The 24200-nt window shown below is 39.7% G+C and overlaps 1 protein-coding gene across 1 annotated transcript; it reads left to right on the plus strand.

Annotated features, from left to right (window-relative positions):
- The first annotated feature begins 1024 nt into the window (after nucleotides 1–1024).
- LOC125378270 (adhesive plaque matrix protein-like) lies at nucleotides 1025–17460 on the plus strand. Its single transcript, XM_048393724.1, has 4 exons — nucleotides 1025–1096; nucleotides 1554–1757; nucleotides 2004–2202; nucleotides 15686–17460. The coding sequence occupies exons 1-4, from the start codon at nucleotides 1025–1027 to the stop codon at nucleotides 17458–17460; spliced, it is 2250 nt and encodes a 749-aa protein (XP_048249681.1).
- The last annotated feature ends 6740 nt before the right edge of the window (nucleotides 17461–24200 follow it).

The following is a 24200-nucleotide window of genomic DNA, read 5'->3' on the forward strand; positions in this document are numbered from 1 at the left end:
TAAGGAAAGGTGGTACCACGGGTCTGTCTTGTAGAGATCATCACATAAGGCAAGGAGGTATACGGGTCTGTCTTGTACATATCATCAGGGAAGGATAGGTGGTACCACGGGTCTGTCGTGTACAGATCATCACATAAGGAAAAGTGGTACCACGTGTCAGTCTTGTACAGATCATCACATAGAGAAAGGTGGTCCCACGGGTCTGTCTTGTACAGATCATCACATAGGGAAAGGTGGTCCCACGGGTCTGTCTTGTACAGATCATCACATAAGGAAAGGAGGTACACGGGTCTGTCTTGTAGAGATCATCACATAAGGCAAGGAGGTATACGGGTCTGTCTTGTACATATCATCACATAAGGAAAGGTGGTACCACGGGTCTGTCTTGTAGAGATCATCACATAAGGCAAGGAGGTATACGGGTCTGTCTTGTACATATCATCACATAAGGAAAAGTGGTACCACGTGTCAGTCTTGTACAGATCATCACATAGGGAAAGGTGGTCCCACCGGTCTGTCTTGTAGATATCATCACATAAGGAAAGGTGGTCCCATGGGCCATTCGTGTACATATCATCAGGGAAGGGAATATGGTATCATGGGTCTGTCTTGTATATGTCATCAGGGAAGGAAAGGTGGTACCATGGGTTTGTCTTGTACATGTCATCAGGGAAGGATAGGTGGTACCATGGGTCTGTCGTGTCATATCATCAAGGAAAGAAAGGTGGTACCAATGGCCTGTCTTGTACATATCATCAGGGAAGGGAGTATGGTACCACGGGTCTTGTACGTGAAAATAAGGTTAGGATGAAACATATAACACAGCGCACACATGATATCTAGCGTAGTGTAGAACTGAGACAAGAATGAAATAATGGACAGGGAAATGATTGAAGAAGACCCTGGAAGCAACAGAGCACGAGTAGAGAGAAGGGTCTGGGGTAGGGGTGGGGGTTGGATGTACTAAGGCGTGGCTTGTGGAGAGTGTGCGGTGAAGGTGAGAGACAGGTGGATGTCTGTAGACATGTCGGTTCCTGGGTGCCTGGATAACGGTCTGGGAGGAGACTGTTTCAGGATCTGTATCATCAAGCCAATAGTAAACACGCCACGGGTGTGTATGAGATAGGGTGCAGCTAACGCCACGTGGGAAAAGTGGAACTTTATCTGTTATTATTACTGTTCCGTATTGACTATATGTATATGTATATTTACTTTGTTGATAGGAATTCGCTTGCACGGAAACTGCATCGATGTTATTTTTTCTTTGACGTCTGGTAGAACATACATAATTGATACCAGGTATTATGTTCTGTTCTGATTAATGATATCATGCCTCAAAGCAAAAAGAAAACATAACACCCATTTGGTTTGTTCTGTATACACGCTACATCTACAACTCAAACAACCCCCTCATTCACGACAACAACAACCCCTTCATCTTCGACAACAACGCTCTCATCTACAACAACAACCCCCTCAATAACAACCATACCCTCATCTACGACAACAACAACGCCCTCATCTAAACCAACCACGCTATCATTTATGACAAGGACAACCACCTCATCCACTACTACAACGACAACACCCCCACCTACAAAACCAACACCCTCATCCACAACAACAACAGCACTCTCATCTACGACAACAACCACCTCATCCACATCAACTCCCTCATCTACACCAACCACACCCTCATCTACGACAACAACCACCTCGTCTTACAACAACAACCCCCTCATATACAACATCCTCGTGTACAACACACCACATCCTCATCTACGATAACGCCCCGTCATCCACAACAACTACGTCGCCCTCATCTACGAGAACAGCCTGAACTACGACAACCTCAACAACACCCTCATCTACGACAACAACAACACCCTAATCTACGACAACAACAACCTCCTCACTGTATGTCACATTTACGACACCAACAACCCTCTTATCTACGAAAACAAACCCCTCAACCACGACAGCAACACCCCCATATCCAATAGCACCCTCATCTAACACAACAATCCCTCAACGACGACAACAACATCACCCTCATCTACGACAACAGCCTGGTCTACGACAACCTCAACATCGCATTCATCTACGACAACAACAACACCCTCAACCACGACAACAACACCCCCATATCCAACAACACCCACATCTACGACAACAATTTTTATCCCCTCAACTACCTCCTCCGTCATCCACAATAACAACCCTCACATTTTCAACAACAACACCCTTATCTACGACAACAGTCACCTTACTGTATGCAACATCTACTGCACACTCTCACTGTATGCCACATCTATTGCATTCACAGCAGCCCCCATCACCGAATGTAACATCAACTGCAGCCACATCCACCCTTTCACAACAATACCTCAAGTGTCCCTGTGTACCCCACAATCAGATAGTGACGAAATCAGATGAGGCCTTGCTGAAGGCTTTGAGCTAATATCTATGAGAGTAAAGCCTTCCCGTGCATAGTCATATTATTAAATTATTATAAATTATTAAACGATCTCCCCGGCTGTCTGTGAAGTGACTGTGGATGTCTGAAAGTAACTATAGTATACGAACTTTCCTGGACAGCTACATATTACACCTCATAACAAGCACAATCAAGGACATATGGCTCGATGTGTTTTTCTAGAACAAGCGTCGTGTTCCAGCCTCAATGCCTCAGCATTGTCTTCCCCCGTCAATATTCACTTGCATTCCCCTTCAATATATAAGGCCGCGTTCCCATTCCATATAAATTTATGTTTCCCCTACATATAAACATAAGTTCCCCTTCCATATAAACCCATATTACCTACACACAATAATTCAATGTTATCCTTACATGTAAAGCTTGTGTTCCCATCATAAATCAATGTTACCCCTGCATATAATTCTATAGTATCCTGAGCTATAAAACTGTTTCCAATGCATATGTGGTTGAGGCGTTTCATGTAATCTAATTTTCCTTATGATTATAAAACTATGTTCCCCTCACATTTAAATCCACGTCACGCCTACACATGAATCCACGTTTCCCTTACCTGTAAAGTTATGGTACCCTCATGCATAAATCTATGTTCTTCTGTGTTCCTCTTATATAGAAAACTATTTTCCCCTTACATATAGATATGTGACCCTTACATATAACTACATGTTACCCCTAAATATACATCCATGTTTCCCTTACATATATATGTCACCCTCACATTTAAATCTTTGTTATCCCAACATATAGATCTATGTCATCCTCACATATAACTGTATGTTACCCTTACATTTAAATCCATGTTACCCTTATATTTAAATCTATGTCACCCTTACATATGAATCTATGTCACCCTTACATATGAATCCCTTACATGTGAATCTATGTCACCCTTACATATGAATCTATGTCACCCTTACATATGAATCTATGTCACCCTTACATATGAATCTATGTTTCCCTTACATGTGAATCTATGTCACCCTTACATATGAATCTATGTCACCCTTACATTTGAATCTATGTCACCCTTACATATGAATCTATGTCACCCTTACATATGAATCTATGTTTCCCTTACATATGAATCCATGTTTCCCTTACATGTGAATCTATGTCACCCTTACATATGAATCTATGTCACCCTTACATATGAATCTATGTCACCCTTACATGTGAATCTATGTCACCCTTACATATGAATCTATGTCACCCTTACATGTGAATCTATGTCACCCTTACATATGAATCTATGTCACCCTTACATATGAATCTATGTCACCCTTAAATATAAATGTGCGTTCCCCTAACCTATGACTCTTTGTTCCACTAACAGACAAATTTATGTTCCCCTTACATATAAATCTGTGTTCCCATTGCAATTAAATCTATGTCACCCCTGCATACAAATCTATGTTCCCCTTAGATTTAAATCTATGTCACTCCTACATACAAATCTACGTTCCCCTTACATTGAAATCTATGTCAGCCTTACATATAAATACATTAATTTGTTGCGAATATTCACCACTATGGAATCCTTGGCCTTAGGGTCCTTTTGACAGCAACAAACAAAGCAGAGAATCATACAAATATACTGCCGGACAAGAAAAAGAATACATCCGTGTTTGATGGTGGCTAAGAATGAAACAAACAAGAAATTGTTGGTTATTCGATGGTGATGGATTTGATATGGGTATCACAGTTGGGTTTTTGGACCTTAATTTTGCAGTGTTTCGAGGGACTGTTTTCAGCCTAGTGACGTGTTGATAACGTTTGTATTGTTTAGGTCCAGTCCAATTTTCAACTGTATACTTTCTTTTGTATATATTTCTTCGATCCATCTAACGGGATCGGGTGGTCAGGCTCGCTGACTTGGTTGGTGCATGTCATCGCATCCCAATTGCGTGGATCGATGCTCAAGATATTAATCACTGGATTGTCTGGTCCAGACTCGATTATTTACAGACCGCCGTCATATAGATGGAATATTGCTGAGTGTGGCGTTAAACAAAAAAACAAAAAACAAACATGGATGTCGGATGCTGATGGTTGAAACCCATTCTATTATGTGCAATGTGCCTTTTCTCACATGTAAGGTACATATCTGTTGCCCGGTCGAATTGCCAAACTGGTGGCATTACATTTACAACATGCCAACCACAATATTGTATTTCGAATTAATTATGTAAGACGCCATTCTCCAGATATTAAAGATACTTTCCGAATGAAATAGACCTATGGGGAATAACTCAAAGTTAAGCATTTATAGCAAACGACAGAAAACTAAATGTGGTATTCTTACCGATTCGGACCAAAGCCAGCATGCATAAGACATACTTGCACTATAATTAGGTGTACGGTAGGATACATTCGTTGCCCACCGATCCCGGGGGAGGATGGGTTGATGTACCATGTATGATGGTCTTCGTAAGACGAATATAAATGAATTTAGTGCTCGGGGAACGTAAACTGACATAGCGAGTATATCAACACACGCACCCTGTAGGATTTATGATTTATGATTCATGTACCCTTTATGTAAGTTTATGTTCCCCGAGACCGAAGATGAACACATATACATATATGTAAGTTAAACAAAGACTGATACGTAAGGTGGACAAAGACAAAGACAAGGATTTCAATGTAAAGGGAACATATTTATATGTAAGGGTAACATAGATTAATATGTGAGGGGAACATAGATTTAAATACAATTGTAACAAAGAGTTAAATGTGAGGGGAACATAGATTGATATGTAAGGGGAATATAGATTGGTGTGGAAGAACATTGATGTATATGTAGGGATAAAAAATATTTAAGATGACGTCATTATCCCAAGGATCCCAAGGATCCCAAGGATCTTATATTGGTAAATATTTGCAAATAATTAAAGAATTAAAAATGAAAAATAAACAATTAATAACATAAGAAGAATATGGGCAATGATAATCGGCGGCATTGGGACATCCGAGTGAATCGCCTGCTTGTATTGCAGTGGCAAGTCAATCATTGTGTGGAATAGATGGTTGGTTCACGTCATGCAACGTGACAATTGCCCCATGTAGGCTGAACATAAGCAGTATGCTGACTGGTGGAGCTATGTAATAACTTGTTCCGCAGTTATGATTCCAGGTACACCTGAACGTGGTGGGCCTATTGGTTGCAAGTCTATCTGGCAATATGTTAAAACGTGAACACTCCTGTTACCTCCCTCGGCTATGAAATGGCCCCATTTGAAGACAATGTTAAAACAGACAAATCTAACTGTTTAACACCCATGGCAACTGCTAGTTATTTCTGCAGATGTTTTAAGATTATCTTCATGTTTTTTATCTAGATTTTTGTTGACTGGCGGCAGACGTCGTAATTATATTTGTTTACACCGGGTCCTTCGCGATCTCTGATTGAAAATTACGACAACCATAAGTGGGGTCGACCAAGTTCATTTGCGAACAAGGGTAGCTCATTTTCACGTCGATGTAGGCCTCATGTCGCCAGAATGCGCTAAGCTTTTTACCTTGTCGGAATAAAGAGAAGATTTTTCTGATTTTGAAGCTGTCTTAAAGGTTCAACAGATGAACAGTTATGGAATTCTGCATCCGCTTTCTCAGTGTCAGTTTCGGTGAGAGATATTGTCAAAGTAAATTAAGCATGCCAAACACATATGTTTCACTGAAGACACCTATACAATAATTCTCTTACTCAACATTTATTTTGATTTCCATGTAGTTTATTTACATATATTCTGACTAGAAAGCAGGTGATGTTATTTTTTCAAACAGCAATTAAGAAGTAAAAGCGTAAGTCTGTTTTGATGGCATTATTCGGATGAAAGTTGTTTATGGAGACGGTTAATATCACTATAGTTGAACACGGAAATTAATTACACTTGGCTTATAACGTTAGCGTTTGAAATGCGAAGTGTGGTATTATAACTGAATGACTCACCACAAATGACTCCAGCTAAGGGTAAAATTAGGATGCATGTATTAACATGACGCAGGTCTGTAAACCTCTTATACGAAACACCTTTATTACATTACCAAAATACATTGTCAAATGTATCTAGGTGAAATCGTAAGTTCACTGGTTCCCGGGCTATGCGCTGAACAAGTCTGTGCGCCTGTTTATACGGCTAAGTGCCTGTTCACGTCTACGTTACAGCTCAAGTGCTCAGTTCAGGTCTACCATATGACGCTCAAGTATGACAATGATTAATTAGGACATGTACAGCCATGCCGATGCCGAGTGTTATGAATGAACAACGCCGGCGTAAGGGTCTAATCCAAGTGGTCATTAGTGGTCGCAGAGAAACAAAGGGTCAAGTATTCCTGCTCAATACTGACCGAGAGTTGCTGTATGGATAGCGTGGTTTGACACATGTCGATCTTCAGCTCATCTAAAGCTAATATTTCATCACTGAACCCTCTCGAAATGAAGCCTTGTTATTTCATTGGTTATGTTTTATAAACAACGATCTTATTTGTTTCGGACTTTTCCATCTTTTGCGTAAAGGGACCTGAAGTGCTTTGGCACAGTGGAGATTAATAGGGGATGCATCACGAGTTGACTGTCATAAGAATTCTTTGGTTCCGTTGTCTGTGCAAATCGGTCACGAATGTAGTTGAAGTAGATTTGTAATAATAAAATGTCACTTTTACGTCATCCTGGGAAAAGAATATCAATTATTAAATGCATTTCAACTTTCACAACACAACACAATTGCTCGTGGCATTTGCGATCAACCACGGTTTACCCCCTTGTAATCAATAGAGTAAATTCGGCCAAGTTCTCATAAATAGTGTTGTCAAGTCCTATCTAAAGCATGCCAGTTTTCTCTCTATAAATATATAGCTAGGTATACAACTATCTACAGTGATATCCACTGAAGTAAAATTTCAAGGGATCAAGAAAAACGACTTTACTTGTCGGTTTTTTTACTTATCCAATCTGCCTATGGTTCCGGAAAGAATAAAACTGTGTCAATTTCAGCTTTTCGACAGTTTGGTAATGCCAGGCGAGGCGTGCGGATTTGACAACATCTACACTATGGAAGGTGTCATTTACATTTTCTAAAATCATTAAGTATATGTGCTCCAAATTCCATGGTACATTGGAACTTGGAAGACTTCATCTATCAAACATAGTTAAAATGAGAATGATATGTTTGGGAACAACATTATTCCCCTGGAAACCATCTAAACTATCCTTCTTGTATACAAGTTACAGTTTAATGACAAACCTATTTATAAATGGATAACATATATCAAACGAACTTTTGACGAACGTGGACCTATATATGGCTTTCACAAGGTTTAAACAATCGTATTTATTAAAAACATATTAGTTTTTGCAAAATTAAATGACATTAACCTTGTGTTGTGTTGGATAAGTGCAAGAGATAACCTTCCAAAGGTACAATACTGGGTATCATATAAACATTACTGTTTGAATACTACCAAGGGAAAATGTTTGGCGAGTCTTACTGAAGCTTAGAAATTGTAACCATAATCTACCTATTGAAACTGGGTGATGGAGAAAAATAAGTTTTAACCAAACAAATAGTTTTTAACGAAAGAAAGCAACGTTTACTACATTGAGCCCAATATGTATAACATGAATTTTCTTTTCAATAATCCGCGATTAGGAACATTGAGAAAAGTGTACAAATTTTGTAAAAAACCCGTGCCATTGTTTTAACCTCTCAATACCTCTGTCCTTATTGAAATGTACATATACTGTTACCTTAGTGAATCAGTGCACATATGACTGCATGCTAGGCAAAGATGTGTTTCTATTTGTTCTATAATTATATGTATATGTATTATGTTGTTGAAATGATTGTGTACCTCTGATGCCGCTGGCAGCGGTCTGGGTGTAAATGATCGTTCAATTTTTACCAGCTCTTAGCTTAACATAGGAAATACACTTTACTTACCTGAATGCTTATACTTATGCAGTCCGAACTCTAGTGATGACAGTTTATAAAGGATTTCGATGGGACCAAAGAAAACGTTGCACTCAGCCGGGAAATGTACTTAGGCAGTTAATTCTGTATCTATTTCTCTGGAGCTAGATACTTAACTTTCTATCTATTGGGAGCTAGCTATTTACCTATTTCTGTAGCTGGAGCTTACTTTTTTCACTAAAATAGTATCATTTTATCTATAATAAAGCATACGACATGAGAATGGGTAGTCGTGTTGTGAAAACATATCTCGTCACGTTGGAAACCCGGGTTCAATTCTCAACATCCGGAATACCATTCTTGTAGCCATTCAAACCAACCCATTCACTTTGAACACCAACACTGATCGCACCAAAACTGCCCGCGAGGGGTCAAGTACACATATATGATTTAACAGTCCCACACAGGCACGTGTAGTCAGATAGCATTCCATGTAGGTCAGCCATTAAGGAACGGAAATTACTTGTACTGGTTTTATGACGGTAAATCACACATTTTGAGGTTTGTCCTTCATTATTAGAATCATGCCTGTCTCTGAAACCGTTCCTGATTGACTGCACTGAAGATGAAGAAGAAAGAGCTTTACTACTATCGTTTAAAACTAACACTTATCACCGGTGTTGGTGTAATGAGGTAATGGTGCCAGCTACCAATATCAACTACAGCTGGCAGCTTTCCTACATTCCAGCTTACTTGGCCTGCCTAGCTGTCGCCCTACCCACTTCAATAGTTGAAAGAGGCCCCCGAGATCATAGGACCTAACCGTCGCCATGCTCGTTTATAATCAATCATATTTACCTAGGGGAGATAACTGCGTAGCATTATCCTGTATGTATTTGTCATCGTCAGATAGATTTTGATCAAACGTGTATTTTTTATCCTCGCAATCTAGACACCTCTGTTTTGTATATGTGTGGTGTTGAAAAGTTGAAGTAGACTTCTGAAACATTTAGTATCGTGAGCGACTGGACCACCGCTTGGAAAAATTGGAGAATTATTGCTATGATAAGATAACATCGTGAAATATAACGGTGGCTTTGGACGGAGGTGGATTTCGGATTAGATCCTGTGTATAACCAGTAGTTGCCTTTTAAAACGAGTGATGTATTTTGTTGTGGTTGGTAGTTTTTCTTTCCGACATGCCGTGACCCAACTGAAGAACTGGTCAAAGCGACGTCAAACCAAACTCACGCACTCAATCTCCGACTGATACAACAGGATTCTCTTCGGGTGTGAAGTTGAACCCAATATAAACGTCTTCTCCGCTGGAGATTCCATGAACGTAATAATACACAACCACGGTGTGAATGTATATAACTGATACAGACAGGGGAAAAAACAGATCGTTTGAAACAAAAACTATTTTTAGTTCTTCACATTTGATGAATAAATTATTTGTTATATTTTTATTGAATGAACCAGTTTCTGTTCAGTCGTATGCTTCTTATTTCGTAATTTGTTCGTACAAGAGACAATCGTGTATACTGAGATAAGTGTGTATGTGTATCCTTTATCCTTCTCATGGGGATGCCAGTAGGGGATGCACCATTTACCGGGACAATACAATGGGCATCTATTGTAACTAATCGGAGATAGTGATTAACGTAGTTCTCAGTGAGTTGGCGTGCCTGGCATTGAGCAAGAGCGTCGCGTTATCAGTCAATCCATCTAATCACCCAGCGACATCAAACACAGCAACGTCTTTACGTTACTTCGCTCATAATCGTCTCCCATCATCTTTTGATCAGTGACAGCTGTTGCGCTGTATAAAAACTACATCAAATAAACTCCCCACAGCGATTGTTACGAGATCACGTCTTATCTCGCAATTCAGCTGCGAGATTTTGACGAGACGGAAATGGCGACCACCAGTGTGAAAATGACTGAGTTCCTGTCTACCGACCGCTCATTTTAACAACGCAACCAATTAACGATTATTCAGGCATGCAAACCATAACGGTTAATGTTGTACTGACCTTGAATTTGACCCAATGGAACCCTAAGTTAAAACCCAAACGTCTTCAATAGAACGACACTTCATGCGATGTTGTTTGTTGTTGCTATATATTTCCAGTAGTTTCCAATTCTGTGTTGTTTTAAGTCGAATTTAGGTTTCATAATAGAAGGTCCGTTATCAATCCATTTTTAAATGAAGCCAAATCACCATGGTTAACATAAAACATTTACAGTAGAGATGTTTACACATTTTTATTTCCAAACCTCATAATTAATCGTATGATCTCACAGTCTATTGGTTGAAGGCTCGGCCTGTCGTCGTGTACCCAGCTGTATATATTATAGCATATAGCATGGCGTCATGTTACTGATATTCAGTGCTTTCTTTTCCCCTGGATGTTTAAAGTAAGTCATGTTACAGAAAATACCGATGCATGTGACGTCCTAATGTTTATGAATGTGTAGTTGATGATTTAATAGACACAATACCTAGATATATTTGACAAGTGAATCCTTTTGGCATTTGTTTTGTTTCCTACTTAAATTGTTTCGGCGAAGGAATGTTTCGTATACATCTAGTTATAGTTATAGGAAATACCTGTGCATATGACGTCATGGGTTGGTTATACCTAATGGTTATGAATGTGTAGTTGGTAATTTAATATTCACAATACCCAGAAAAATGTTTTGTGATGTCCTCGTATTCGAGCGTGTAGAATCTGAATATGAAAACGAGGTATCGTAAAACAGGAGATGCCTCGGTGCGACCGACGTTCCCCATTACTTACATTGTCACTGCGGGTATTAATTTACGAGGGAGGAGAGTTAATCTGGAAGTAATGCTTGCAGAGGGAGGTAATTACAACAGCAATCCGTCTTTTAAAAGCGTATAACTGCTTTGTATACAACGTGTAGAGTTTTAACGAATTAATATCCGGAAAGACACTGGTAATCCCCCGGACCGATGCCATATTCCGGAGCATTAGCGGCGCGTGTAATTATCCCCCCACCGCAAGATACATTGCGAATTTAGGAGCCCGACGCCTGAGTTAATTTAGACCAAAATGGAGGATACTTGTATCTCTCTGACAGAAAATTGCTCAGAAAAATGAGAGTTATATTCATAAATATGTTTTTCGACGCAGCGGAAATGAATGTACTTTGTGGGCACGGGCCTGCCGTCATCAGGAATCGCTAAAACTGAAATGAGAAATTAAGCGAACAGAGAGCCGTTACATGTATAATGACGTGACTAAGTGGTTCGGAGACGGTGCAATAACGACGTAACTTGATGTATATTGCACCGAGGAAATGTTGTTTTTTTTAAAGTTGCTCATATGACGCATTGTGATGTTCCCCCAGATCCGAAGAGACACGAGCCGCCCATCTTTGCATTGAATGTACATTGCTCTTTTCCGTATAATACTTATAACTGTAATAAATCAGATGAAGATATCGGTTAGTATTTATCATATCAAGAAACACTCAAAAACAGAGGTGAGTTTTGTTAATCATTTTCACCATATTTTCCACCATTTCAGAAACAAATACATCAAAATTATTCAAATATTTCCATAGCGTACATTATAAATATTTTTAGCTCTGAACCTCTAACAGACCCCAGAGCACTGCACCCATCCCCTTCTCATCTCTTGCAGCCTATACTCATCCACTTCTCAGCTCCAGTAGCCTATATTCATCCCCTACGTTCACCCCAAGACTAACATCTAGTCTCTGAAATGAACATATTTTACAGAAAAAAACAGTTGTTAACTTATAGTTATAAAAAATAATAAAAAGGAGCCCAGAGACTTTCTTCATTTTCAGATACTGCAGTAATCTAGACTTGCCAAACATTATAGACTTGCATGGGCTGTATTCGATAGATTTGTTTCAGGGTCTGTATGACAGACTAAGTTCACCCCCTTCCCGGCTCTAGCAGCTCATACTCACCCCCTTCACAGCGCAAGCAGCCTATACTCATCCCCTTTTCAGCTCTATGAGCCTACGCTCATCCCCTTTACAGCTCTAGCAGTCAATACGCATCCCCTTTTCAGATCTAGGAAATAACTCAAGAAACATGAGGGTTCCTTAATGTTGTTGTTGTTGTTGTTGCATTAAGTGTTTGAGAGGGCGCCTTCTGCCTAAGCAATTTCGGCTGACCTGTCCCTCTTTGGGACTCCTGTGTGTGAGCAGGGTACACCTATCTATTGTGAGTTTGGTATTCACATCATTTCTGTTTTTGTATTGATTTGATTTCTATTTTCTTATATTGATATAATTTCATTTTTATCCTTGGCTGTTCTGTTTATATACGTTCGAGTAGCTGTCCATCTTACAGAAATAGAGTTAGTTTGGTCTTCGCTATTGCATCGCTTGGCTTTAGGAGATCTATCTAGGAGATAGCGGATCTAACTGCAATTCTGGTTTTAACCTATCCCGGGCTGGGGCATGGTCTTGACATTCTAATGACACGTGAGCAGCCTGATTGCATGATGAACATACCTTGTCATATGGTTCCTTAATACTCGAGGGTTCTTTATATAGAATTATTTCTGTTTAACCTTATACGAGATCATGAGTATATTTCAGGGACTATATTCTAGTCAACCAAGGGCAAGGAATAAGTTCGGACGGAGTGTTATCGGCGATTTGAACTTTACTGACAGTAACAACAACGATTGTGATTTATTCTGTAACATTGGATTATATTTGTGATACAATGTTACAACATTAGTTATTCAATCAAGTCTCGCTCTCATTCCCGAATGTCACGTGGGAGGAGATGTCACAATAAAGCTTAATACATTTTAGTCGGCATCACGGCGTATTTTCATTGAAACCGGACTCGAAGTTATAAAAAACAAAACAAACTTAATTGTAATATTTCCGCCAGTTTTACAACCAGAAACATTGATTCTTTAAAATTGCTGGTGATGAAAAAAACTTATGTTTCCTGTTATCATATTTGCATGAATGTGTCACTTGGCTATGATATACACGGGGTATACGGAAGAAAAATAAATATATTTATTAACGTGCCACGTGTTGTATTATATAAAATACACAATTAAAACACGATGAAGTAAAACATCTTGCCTGTCGGCCTACGAGGCACGTTTAACCTTGAAAAACAATAATTAAAAAAGGATAAAGAATATGACACATAGAGTCACACAAGACATTATTATCCTTTTTTCGTAAATAAATAACTCCGAGGGGAACGCGGCGGGGTTTAAAACAAGCGTTACTATTCATAACAAATACCTGCTTGTCGACTGAAGGTTCTAGGCTGAGGATATAATATCTTTCAAAAGATATCTGTCAAATCGTTACATTTTCTTAAAGTCATTAATATAAACTGCAAAGAGTGGGAGTAACATGCACAACCCTGGCGGACATCAGAATGTATCTGAAATATACATGTATCGCTACCGTTGATGCGAAACCATGCGTTCCTGTACATGGACTGAAGCATGACAAAATTACCCTTTACTGACCTTGAGAAGTTTACACCAATGACACATTGTTGGCGCCCATATTTGCTTCAATTTATAGATCAAAGGGATCTTGTTAAAAGGAATTGAATTAGGTTTTGTTTACTATTAATTCTCAAGCATAAATGGTAATTATTTTATTTTATTTATTTGGAAGTTTGCTGTGTTCTAAAACCCTCTGGACATGTGTGTCGGGCAACTTGCACACAGATGGCGCGATGTGTACCAGTGTAATATAGACATAGGGAGAATTTAAAAAGTAATGAGAAAGAATGATTTAACGTCTTAGTTAATGTTCGTTTTAACCTTAGTGCCAGTGTTAGGTGGCATATACTTTAAAGCATGTCTAATGGTGTAGTTTGTCATTAATTTGATATTAAATCACTGGATATTAAATTTAATCAAATATGCAAACTGGGTTTTTTTCTAAACCACGCTGACTTTGGACATTTAATTCTTCCTTAGATGAGCACAATCTAAAAACTTGCAACTCTAACAACAGGTGTTAATACGATAATATGCACGGCTCGACGAAAATGCGAGGACTTCGGTCCAGATTCTGGGCAATAGATAACACTGCATCGAGCCCATAACGAGGATAAAGGCATCACATCTCCTTTATGTCTAACATCGTGACATTTCCATTAGTTTGATAGGCTGTTTGTAACACTTTCTCTCCCCCGGCGTTACCGACTAGCTAATATGTGTTTTTAACCCAATCTTTATCTATTTTATATTAAACATTACAGCGTTTAAGCGTCACACCAACAGCTGATGTAATGAGAAGGGGATCAGTGCTGGTACTTGATAGCGCGAATGTGTTTGCTAGTTTTGATGTTCATATCAGTAATTTAATGTGCATATAGATACGGCAATACCGCAAATTACAATATAAGGTTCCGTAATGGAATATATACGTACCTTGCAACACAATGTTTAAACAAACAAACAAGCGAACATAACCCGTTAAGCCTTTGACCAATGAAAGCTTGATGTCGGTTTACACGTAATACACTTGTTATGAGTGAAACTAACGTCTTTACGCGTAAAACTTACTTCCAATCGATGGATTTAGCTTTACGGGTAAGATACTATTTTATACGCGTAGCAATTTGTTTAGGTGTAAAACCACATTGACTATTCATTTGTCAAAGTATTTACACGTATTGAGTTTAGCTTTACGCGTAAAACAAATACCTTTACTTGTATATGACCAGCTTTTCACGTAAAACAACTAGGTTCACGCTAAAGTCAGCTTATGTAGATTTCCCATTGGTCAAAGTCTTTACGCGTAATGAATTTAGCATTACGCTTAAAGTGTAGCATCTTCTGCCCCTGCTCGTTAACCATAAAGTCATGGCACATTCTTGTGGCACCGAGTATGACACGAACACACACACGCGCACGCACGCACGCACGCACGCACGCACGCACGCACACACACAATAAAATTCTCAATATGCTTAACATTGCATGCGTCGAACTAGATATGTTTGTTAGGTTCGAACGTATATAAGGTTTAACCAAGAAGGAAATACTTCGATGTCACGGTTTGGATTATCGTTACAGTATGTCTCGGCACAGTATGGTACAAACAACAACAAAGACTGCATGTTTCAAGTTAATTGAGTCTTTTTCTATACATTTTGACATAATGAAGTAACATATTGCTGATGGCAAATTTAAAAGAATTTCCATAATATGACATCTAATAGTGCTATCTGACTGAATCCACAGTGGGACCGTGTCCAACCTACCCTCGTAAGCTGGACAGTATCCACCCTACCCTCGTATTGATGGACAGTATCCACCCTACCCTCGTATTGATGGACAGTATCCGGCCTGCCCTCGTATTGGTGGACAGTGTCAAACCTACCCTCGTATTGATGGACAGTGTCCGGCCTACCCTCGTATTGATGGACAGTGTCCGGCCTACCCTCGTATTGATGGACTGTGTCCGGCCTACCCTCGTATTGATGGACAGTATCCAACCTACCCTCGTATTGATGGACAGTGTCCAACCTACCCTCGTATTGATGGACTGTGTCCAACCTACCCTCGTATTGATGGACAGTATCCGGCCTGCCCTCGTATTGATGGACAGTATCCAACCTACCCTCGTATTGATGGACAGTATCCAACCTACCCTCGTATTGATGGACAGTATCCAACCTACCCTCGTATTGATGGACAGTATCCGGCCTACCCTCGTATTGATGGACAGTATCCAACCTACCCTCGTATTGATGGACTGTGTCCAACCTACCCTCGTATTGATGGACAGTGTCCGGCCTACCCTCGTATTGATGGACAGTGTCCGGCCTACCCTCGTATTGATGGACAGTATCCGGCCTACCCTCGTATTGATGGACAGTATCCGGCCTGCCCTCGTATTGATGGACAGTATCCGGCCTACCCTCGTATTGATGGACTGTGTCCAACCTACCCTCGTATTGATGGACAGTATCCACCCTACCCTCGTATTGATGGACAGTATCCGGCCTGCCCTCGTATTGGTGGACAGTGTCAAACCTACCCTCGTATTGATGGACAGTGTCCGGCCTACCCTCGTATTGATGGACAGTGTCCGGCCTACCCTCGTATTGATGGACAGTGTCCAACCTACCCTCGTATTGATGGACTGTGTCCGGCCTACCCTCGTATTGATGGACAGTATCCGGCCTACCCTCGTATTGATGGACAGTATCCGGCCTACCCTCGTACTGACGAACAGTATCCAACCTACCCTCGTATTGATGGACAGTGTCCAACCTACCCTCGTATTGATGGACAGTGTCCGGCCTACCCTCGTATTGATGGACAGTGTCCAACCTACCCTCGTATTGATGGACAGTGTCCGGCCTACCCTCGTATTGATGGACTGTGTCCGGCCTACCCTCGTATTGATGGACAGTGTCCGGCCTACCCTCGTATTGATGGACAGTGTCCAACCTACCCTCGTATTGATGGACAGTGTCCGGCCTACCCTCGTATTGATGGACTGTGTCCGGCCTACCCTCGTATTGATGGACAGTGTCCGGCCTACCCTCGTATTGATGGACAGTGTCCGGCCTACCCTCGTATTGATGGACAGTGTCCGGCCTACCCTCGTATTGATGGACAGTGTCCGGCCTACCCTCGTATTGATGGACAGTGTCCAACCTACCCTCGTATTGATGGACAGTGTCCGGCCTACCCTCGTATTGATGGACTGTGTCCGGCCTACCCTCGTATTGATGGACAGTGTCCGGCCTACCCTCGTATTGATGGACTGTGTCCAACCTACCCTCGTACTGACGAACAGTATCCGGCCTACCCTCGTACTGACGAACAGTATCCAACCTACCCTCGTACTGACGAACAGTATCCCTCCTACCCTCGTATTGGTGGACAGTGTCAAACCTACCCTCGTATTAATGGACAGTATCCGGCCTACCCGCGTATTGATGGACAGTATCCGACCTACCCGCGTCAGTGCGACATACTGTGTGTTCTACGTCTGCTGGCAGGTGTGCCCAGAAATGTACTGCTTCACGTTTAAGAAAAATAATTACACCAACTATTAGAGCTTTATGTGCTGTAAATACAGAACCACACGAGACCTGCAAGCAGGTATGTGGCTAGATCACACAACCTGATGAAATATATTACAGTCAATTACATGGCGCGTAAAGATAACAGTGTACGTGTAGCCTTTACGGTGTGAAATCTGCATCACATCAACACGCTGTTTACATGTGTTTTGCATATGCGGCAATGTTGGGAAATAGGGGTAATATGGTCAAAACATGTGCAGATATTAACATGAGAACATTTTTGTCATAAAAAAATCATGTAAAGCCTGTTTTCATATTGATGTATTTAATACTGTAAACTGGGGCGATAGACATAGAACTGCTATAAACACGGCCATGTCTGCTTATTGTTTTATATGAATGTGATAGGATGAACTGGTATCAAGTTCTCAAACGTCGGTACACATTTGTGTTAGGGACGACACAGAATCTATAATGTAAAAAGATCAATAATATTAATATTATTAGCATAATTACTGTTATCAGTCTCGTCATGCTATATCATTGAAATATTTTTCATATTTAGTATCATTTTTGTTTTCGAAATATTTTCAGTGTGTCTCATGCACGAAGTGTAATATCATATTATTAATTGAATATTCATCATACTTTTGTAATCGCCAATTGATTTGAAATCGTAAAATTACATTTAATAATCCAATTTTTTTAAGACTTTTGAAAGATACTGAAGAGACACTGGGCAGGTGTAATTTCGATCAGGACATTTGAAATATTAAAAGTATATGATAAACAAACAAAGAAATAAACAAACTGATTACGTCTAGTCGCGAAACAAAATAACAAAACAAAGTAAGAGAAAAGGCATTGGGTTTAAATATTTAAAGGAACGGCGAAACTTGACTTACAGACAACCATAACTGGGGTAGCTTTTTTATATTAATATTCTATTATTTGTTTTCATAAATTACATTTTTGTTTTCAAATTAAGGTGACCATGGTAACAGAACCTGAATTGTTTCAAGTCTACATTGGGCATGATCAGTCAAGACAGTATTTTACTGCAGTCGCTTTCTTGTCGTTTAAATAAACGTTATTTGTCGAACATCGACACACATTTAATTATTTCTAAATGGCTACATAATGGAGTAGACTGCCTACCCCTATCACCCACCCCACCTGCGAGTCCCAACCCCACAGAACGGTATGCCTTGGGGGAGACGTTCTGTTTATGTACGCAGTGGCCCAACACATTCCGTGAGTTACGGATCTGCCCACATGTGCCGCCTGACCCTACGGTCGGGGAAGTGTCTTCATAACTGCCCGGGGGGTAAGGCGAGGGGTGAGAGATGCACGTGCAAGCGCGGATCAGTTTAGCTTGTCGGCAATTTCATGAATTTTTGTCCTTTCACAAAATTCGTGTTTTCTCCTGATTGATGGCTGGCTTGGCTCGGAATGAATGCTGGGGCAATCTCTAAGAGCGTCCATTTGTCAAATCTGATGCGACCGGGGGTGATACCATAGCGACGCGGTGGATGATGTACTCACAACGGAAATTATATAATTTCGAAATGATAAGCCTTTCTAACGATATCCATTTCTGATTTAAACGAAAATATATGTTTTTGTCATTTATGATGTGAGAATTGATTGTGTCCATATGTTCAAAGGAGTTCATGTGCTGCACCTAGCGCTCCGTCCTTTCTGAAAATAAATAGAACTACCCTTGCTTGTTCTTCAAATAATATTATAACTTGCCATATACATACGGTCTGCTTAGGTTACATCTTCTGTGATGTGTCATGATTATTTGTTTCAAATATATGCCATAAGAATTGTTTAACGTGATACACTGACATATGAAAACCAGGATACTCGGACACACCGGAACACGGTATCACAAAACAAGCATGTCTCATTGTTTTCTAGTTGTAAATTCCAATATCAGCAGGATATTGTGTTGTGGGAAAAGCCTTTGAAATACACCGATAATTAGGATAGCCTATTGCAGAAACACAATCAAACAAGCTAGACATGTTATAGTCCATGGCGGACGCGGTTCAACCTGATGCTAGATAGCACCCTAATTACGTTGCCCTTGCATAATATCGACTTCCGTCAATTCCGTCTTCGCAGTAAGCCTGTTTGCGATTTAATCTTTGCTAAGAAACGTTAGGCTCTGTCTGTAGTAATCTGTAATTGCACAAATTAATTTTACTGTAGATAAATAGAATGAAGGCCATATGGCTGGGCCATCTACACGTGTGTTTTATTTCACTTATAGATGTATATAAAAGATTTATGTAATAAAACAATTCTTCTTCTGAATACTAAATGTCTTGCATCAAGATGAAGAAGATTGCGTCGGGTTGCACTAATTATTTGTATTTTCTCAATTTTTGTTCATTTGTCTTTTATATTTTTAAGAGAATATCGCATTTTTACAGTAATACGTGTTCTCCTAACAAAACTAAAAATACACAAAAGCTATATTCCTCATCACAAAAAGGTTTATAGTGCGGAGCGTAAGGGGTTAATAAAGCATATGCGATTCCAAATTGTTCTTGTGGCTACCACCATGAAGATGCGCTTCACTATTTCTTTACTTGTACCAACTACACTGGCACACGAAGAAACATGTATTTTTACTCTAAAGGTTATGTTCTAAACGTTATTCGTTATGGAAATGCACATTTCCTTGCAAAGATTAAGTTTGAAATACTAAAATCTGTTCATAATTTCATATCACCCTGGGGCAGATTGTCAAATTTTGTCCAAGTGCAAAAAAACTTGCACTCACATCTGATTTTTGCTGACAATGTTTTCCCTTAGCATGAACAGAGTCGACAACTGTTTTTTATGCAAAATAATCACCTTATTACTTACCCGTGACTGTACATAATAACTGATGACAGTGTATGACCACTGGAGCGGTATTAAGATAAGCCTTTACTTGTTTACCAATCCAGCTTCACAGCTTATTTGTGAAATAAATATGTTTAAAATATATGCAATCCAACATAACAAGTGATAAATAAAAGCAGAGAATAACTAGAATTTAACACGTTGCAGGTTATCCAAGTTTGATAGTCTCCACATTTATATACTGAGTTCAATTGAATGTACAACACCATCTACAAAAGTCCATCACTTTTAATTATGGCCCACAAGTCATAGGTCCTTTCAAAGGATGTTAGGTTTTATCAAAACATAACATTGATATTGCACGAGCAATTTACACATTGTTCCCAATACCACTGTTACCACTTTTATCAGCTAGACTCGTTCCTGCCAACATGTATATATAAATTGGTATTATCAAAATTATTTCAATTTAAAAAGAAAATTCAATTTTATTTTAAAATATCTATTACATGTGATTTCTATAGACTTTAACCTTTCTTTAAAATAAAGATTTGAAGAATTTAATTGTTCATAAATATATCCAAACCATAGTTTCATTGTTTGAATACTCCTTCCTCCCGAGCCCACAGTCCATCGCATACAACACTAACGGAGAGGTGGCAAAATATACGCAATATTTGCAGCATATAAAATCTTACATTCTACAATAAACCGACTTTTTTGCTAACGTAAATAAAAAAAATAATATCGTGAGAGTTGTTTTAAAATAAATGGGATTTTCTTTGTCTTCTTTGACTAGAACCAAGATGTGCTTGTCATATAAATGACGTTCTTTCAAATATTTTAGCATCGATTACACGTTCGAGATTTCATCACCAGTGTAAAAAGGCAGCCAGACAATGAAATATCCTGCTGTGTTTTCGGAATGTAAATAAAACACACTTTTCCTAATATACATGTATGTGATAAAGTTATATAAAGAAACGAAAGAATTTTAATATGTCCGCTGCTGCTTTGATGTCAAGGCAGAAGTAGCTCACACTGTTGATGCGCCTTCAGCTACCGTCCTAACTATAATAAAATTCGTCAAGTATTATAAAGATATTACATTTCAGCCTGCTGTGTTGACTTTGATTTTAATTATGATTATTTGTGTAGGCAAACAAGTGGTGAACACAACCCAACTGTCCTGCAGCGCGACCAGGGTACTTAGCATGCCACGGACCGTCTTGACCATGTATTGTTTACAAGTTATTTCTGTCTTGGGGGGTCTCTCAAGAGCCGAGATTTAAATTCACATCGTAGGCAATGAAACAATGAAATTAATCGCCTGCAATGTTGCTGATTGCCCAAGGGGGTTAGATGGGTGCTGATAAGGCTGCCCCCTCTCCACCCTTCCCGACAGGCCCCGAGGTAATCTGCACGTAGTCCAGGCGGCCAAGGGAAGTAACTATGTGACCCACTTCCGGTCTCTTCTCGGTTTTCTACAATGTCGAGACTGCACGATGTGATTGGCCAGATAAGCGTCGCAATCATAAGGAAGGGTCACTCTTGGAGGGTTGTCAGGCGGGTGATTACGACTCGTATCGTAATTCCGTCATACCATTAACGCACAGAAAGATGCCAATAGGCAATGCTGTTTGATTGGACAGTGACGTCAGAGTGGCCCCGGAGTAACAATTGGTGTCTTTAGGGTGAAGAAAAAATTCCAAAGCGGAAAAAAACGTTATTTTTCTTGTTATAAGCCAAATGACAGCCCTTTAAAAAGGAACAAAACATTTAGAGTAGTAACTCGACTCGAGTCAAAGTACATTTACGAGTAATGAGTTTGATTACTGCTACTCAAACACTTTAGTCGTTTTCGCAAATAAGATGTTACAGCCTTGTTGCAATCTAGCTATTCCTTAGGGCACCAATGGCAACCAAGGTTTGAAACTCGTCGTCTTCTTTCAGGCTGAACAAGAGCATCGTAAAGTCCTTTAGAATTAACCCCTCGCGTAATATATAAAATATACGCTTAACAGACGCTACCCAATTCTCAACATATTTATTAAACGTTTTAAATTGTTGTTTGAAACCCCCTCCCCTTTTGACCCCCACACGAGTACGTGACAAGGTTGTGAAACAATACAATGCTGCAGGTAGGAGGTGGATTGATTGCTTCCTCGTCAAGGGGGGCTTTCTTGTAATTATTGTTGGTCTGTATTGCCGTATCGCTCCAGATCTCAGACACATATCGAGTGCAAGTGCGATTATGGCACTGCTATAATGGTACTGCCGAGTGTGTGAGCTGTGATACGCACACAGCCGAGTACATTCAGCGCCTCGTCATTGAATGCTACGTCTTGTGTGTTGGGTGTACGTGACACGTCATCTTATTAGGTATAGTACCGTTATGATACAGTGATGACCGCATCCTCTAAAGGAGTCAATCCCAAATTGTCGAAGAGCTGTTTTTGTATAAGGGTATCCTCCCTGTTGACATGACTAAAATAGCGTCCTACATTTACCGGTAGAAACAACAGAACAATTCTAAATACACCCAGGTGTATATATTTCTGAGATATAATTATATATAGTTTCTGGATTCGCTTAAGCGCCACTTCCGAACAGGCTGGTAGCATCGCCTACTTCGTGTTCATCATATTGTTGATGCATCACCTCACAACAACATCGTGAAGACAATGGCAGCCGGTGATCTGACAAGTTCCACTATTTTGAGATTGTACTGCACCACACAATGTTTATGAAAAAAACGTTCTATGTCTCGGTTACGTTTATCCACTTCATTTACAATGTCTACACTCTTTGTACAAGATGCTGTGCAGCCAGGTTATTCAGGATAAAGGTCCATATTGAGCAAGCCTGTCTCCCTTCACGTCATGCCTGATAATACCAGGCTATATAGATTGTGTCACTTATTTACCAAGAATGCTATTCCGGAGGAATATTCAGTTTTATTATCATTGGAACATACAGGTTTATATATAAACTCTTGGAAATCAAATTCATAAAACCGGTTGAGTAAATTATACAGCTCATCTTTGGACTTTTGTATTATATATACCTGCACTGTTTTTTTTACCGCGTCAAAAAGTCATTTCAAATCCATGACAGAATTATTCATCCCAATCGCGTGAGAAATTTAACGATGCATATAGTTGCGCCAATTACGCAGGTGCGAAATTTAAGATATTCTTAGCAGGTGATCTGAGGCTATCGACTTGCCAATACAGCAAGGTCATAAACGATCCCAACCTCGTGACTTCCGGTCAGTTTGTGGTCAAGCCTGTGCGACATTCGGCATGAGTTAGGAGCGACCACTGATAATGTAAACACATTTAGACGCACATTAAAGTGTCGCCGCACTCAGGCAAATTTAGCTGATATTAAGACATCGGGTAATTCATTTATTCAGTAATTCAATTTGATACAGTTACTAATCTATTTTCATTTCTAATTCATATTGTTCCAAATTTTAAAATAATAAACAACGAATTAACAACATGCCTCAACTGTACAGAGACGTTGTCAACATGTTGATCAACAATGTCATTATGTAAACTATCTCCACTGTTCTTTTAAACGGAAGACTTGAGGATTTCCGGGTTTTTTACTATATACAAATCCGGAACATGTATTTTTGCTGCATATGTTGTAGCAATATTTGTTGTGTCTTGGTTTGTTTGCAACAACATGGTTTGTGGGGAGGTGATGGGTATTAATTGATTGCTGCTTCGGTAATCACACACACACACACACACACACACACACACACACACACACACACACACACACACACACACACACATTTCATGAGGTACATACACATGTAACGTGAATACAATGATATATTCTGGATATATTCTGGTGTCCTCCTGTC

The sequence above is a fragment of the Haliotis rufescens genome, unplaced genomic scaffold (assembly GCF_023055435.1).
Source record: "Haliotis rufescens isolate VD_foot unplaced genomic scaffold, xgHalRufe1.0.p SCAF_12, whole genome shotgun sequence".
Taxonomy (NCBI): Eukaryota; Metazoa; Mollusca; class Gastropoda; order Lepetellida; family Haliotidae; genus Haliotis; species Haliotis rufescens.

Coding starts and splice junctions, on each gene's coding strand:
- LOC125378270 (XM_048393724.1), top strand. CDS start 1,025: ATGTCGGTTCCTGGGTGCCTGGATAACGGTCTGGGAGGAGACTGTTTC. Junction 1,097..1,553: donor TCTGTATCATCAAGCCAATA/GTAAACACGCCA, acceptor ATTTATGACAAG/GACAACCACCTCATCCACTA. Junction 1,758..2,003: donor CTCATATACAACATCCTCGT/GTACAACACACC, acceptor CATATCCAATAG/CACCCTCATCTAACACAACA.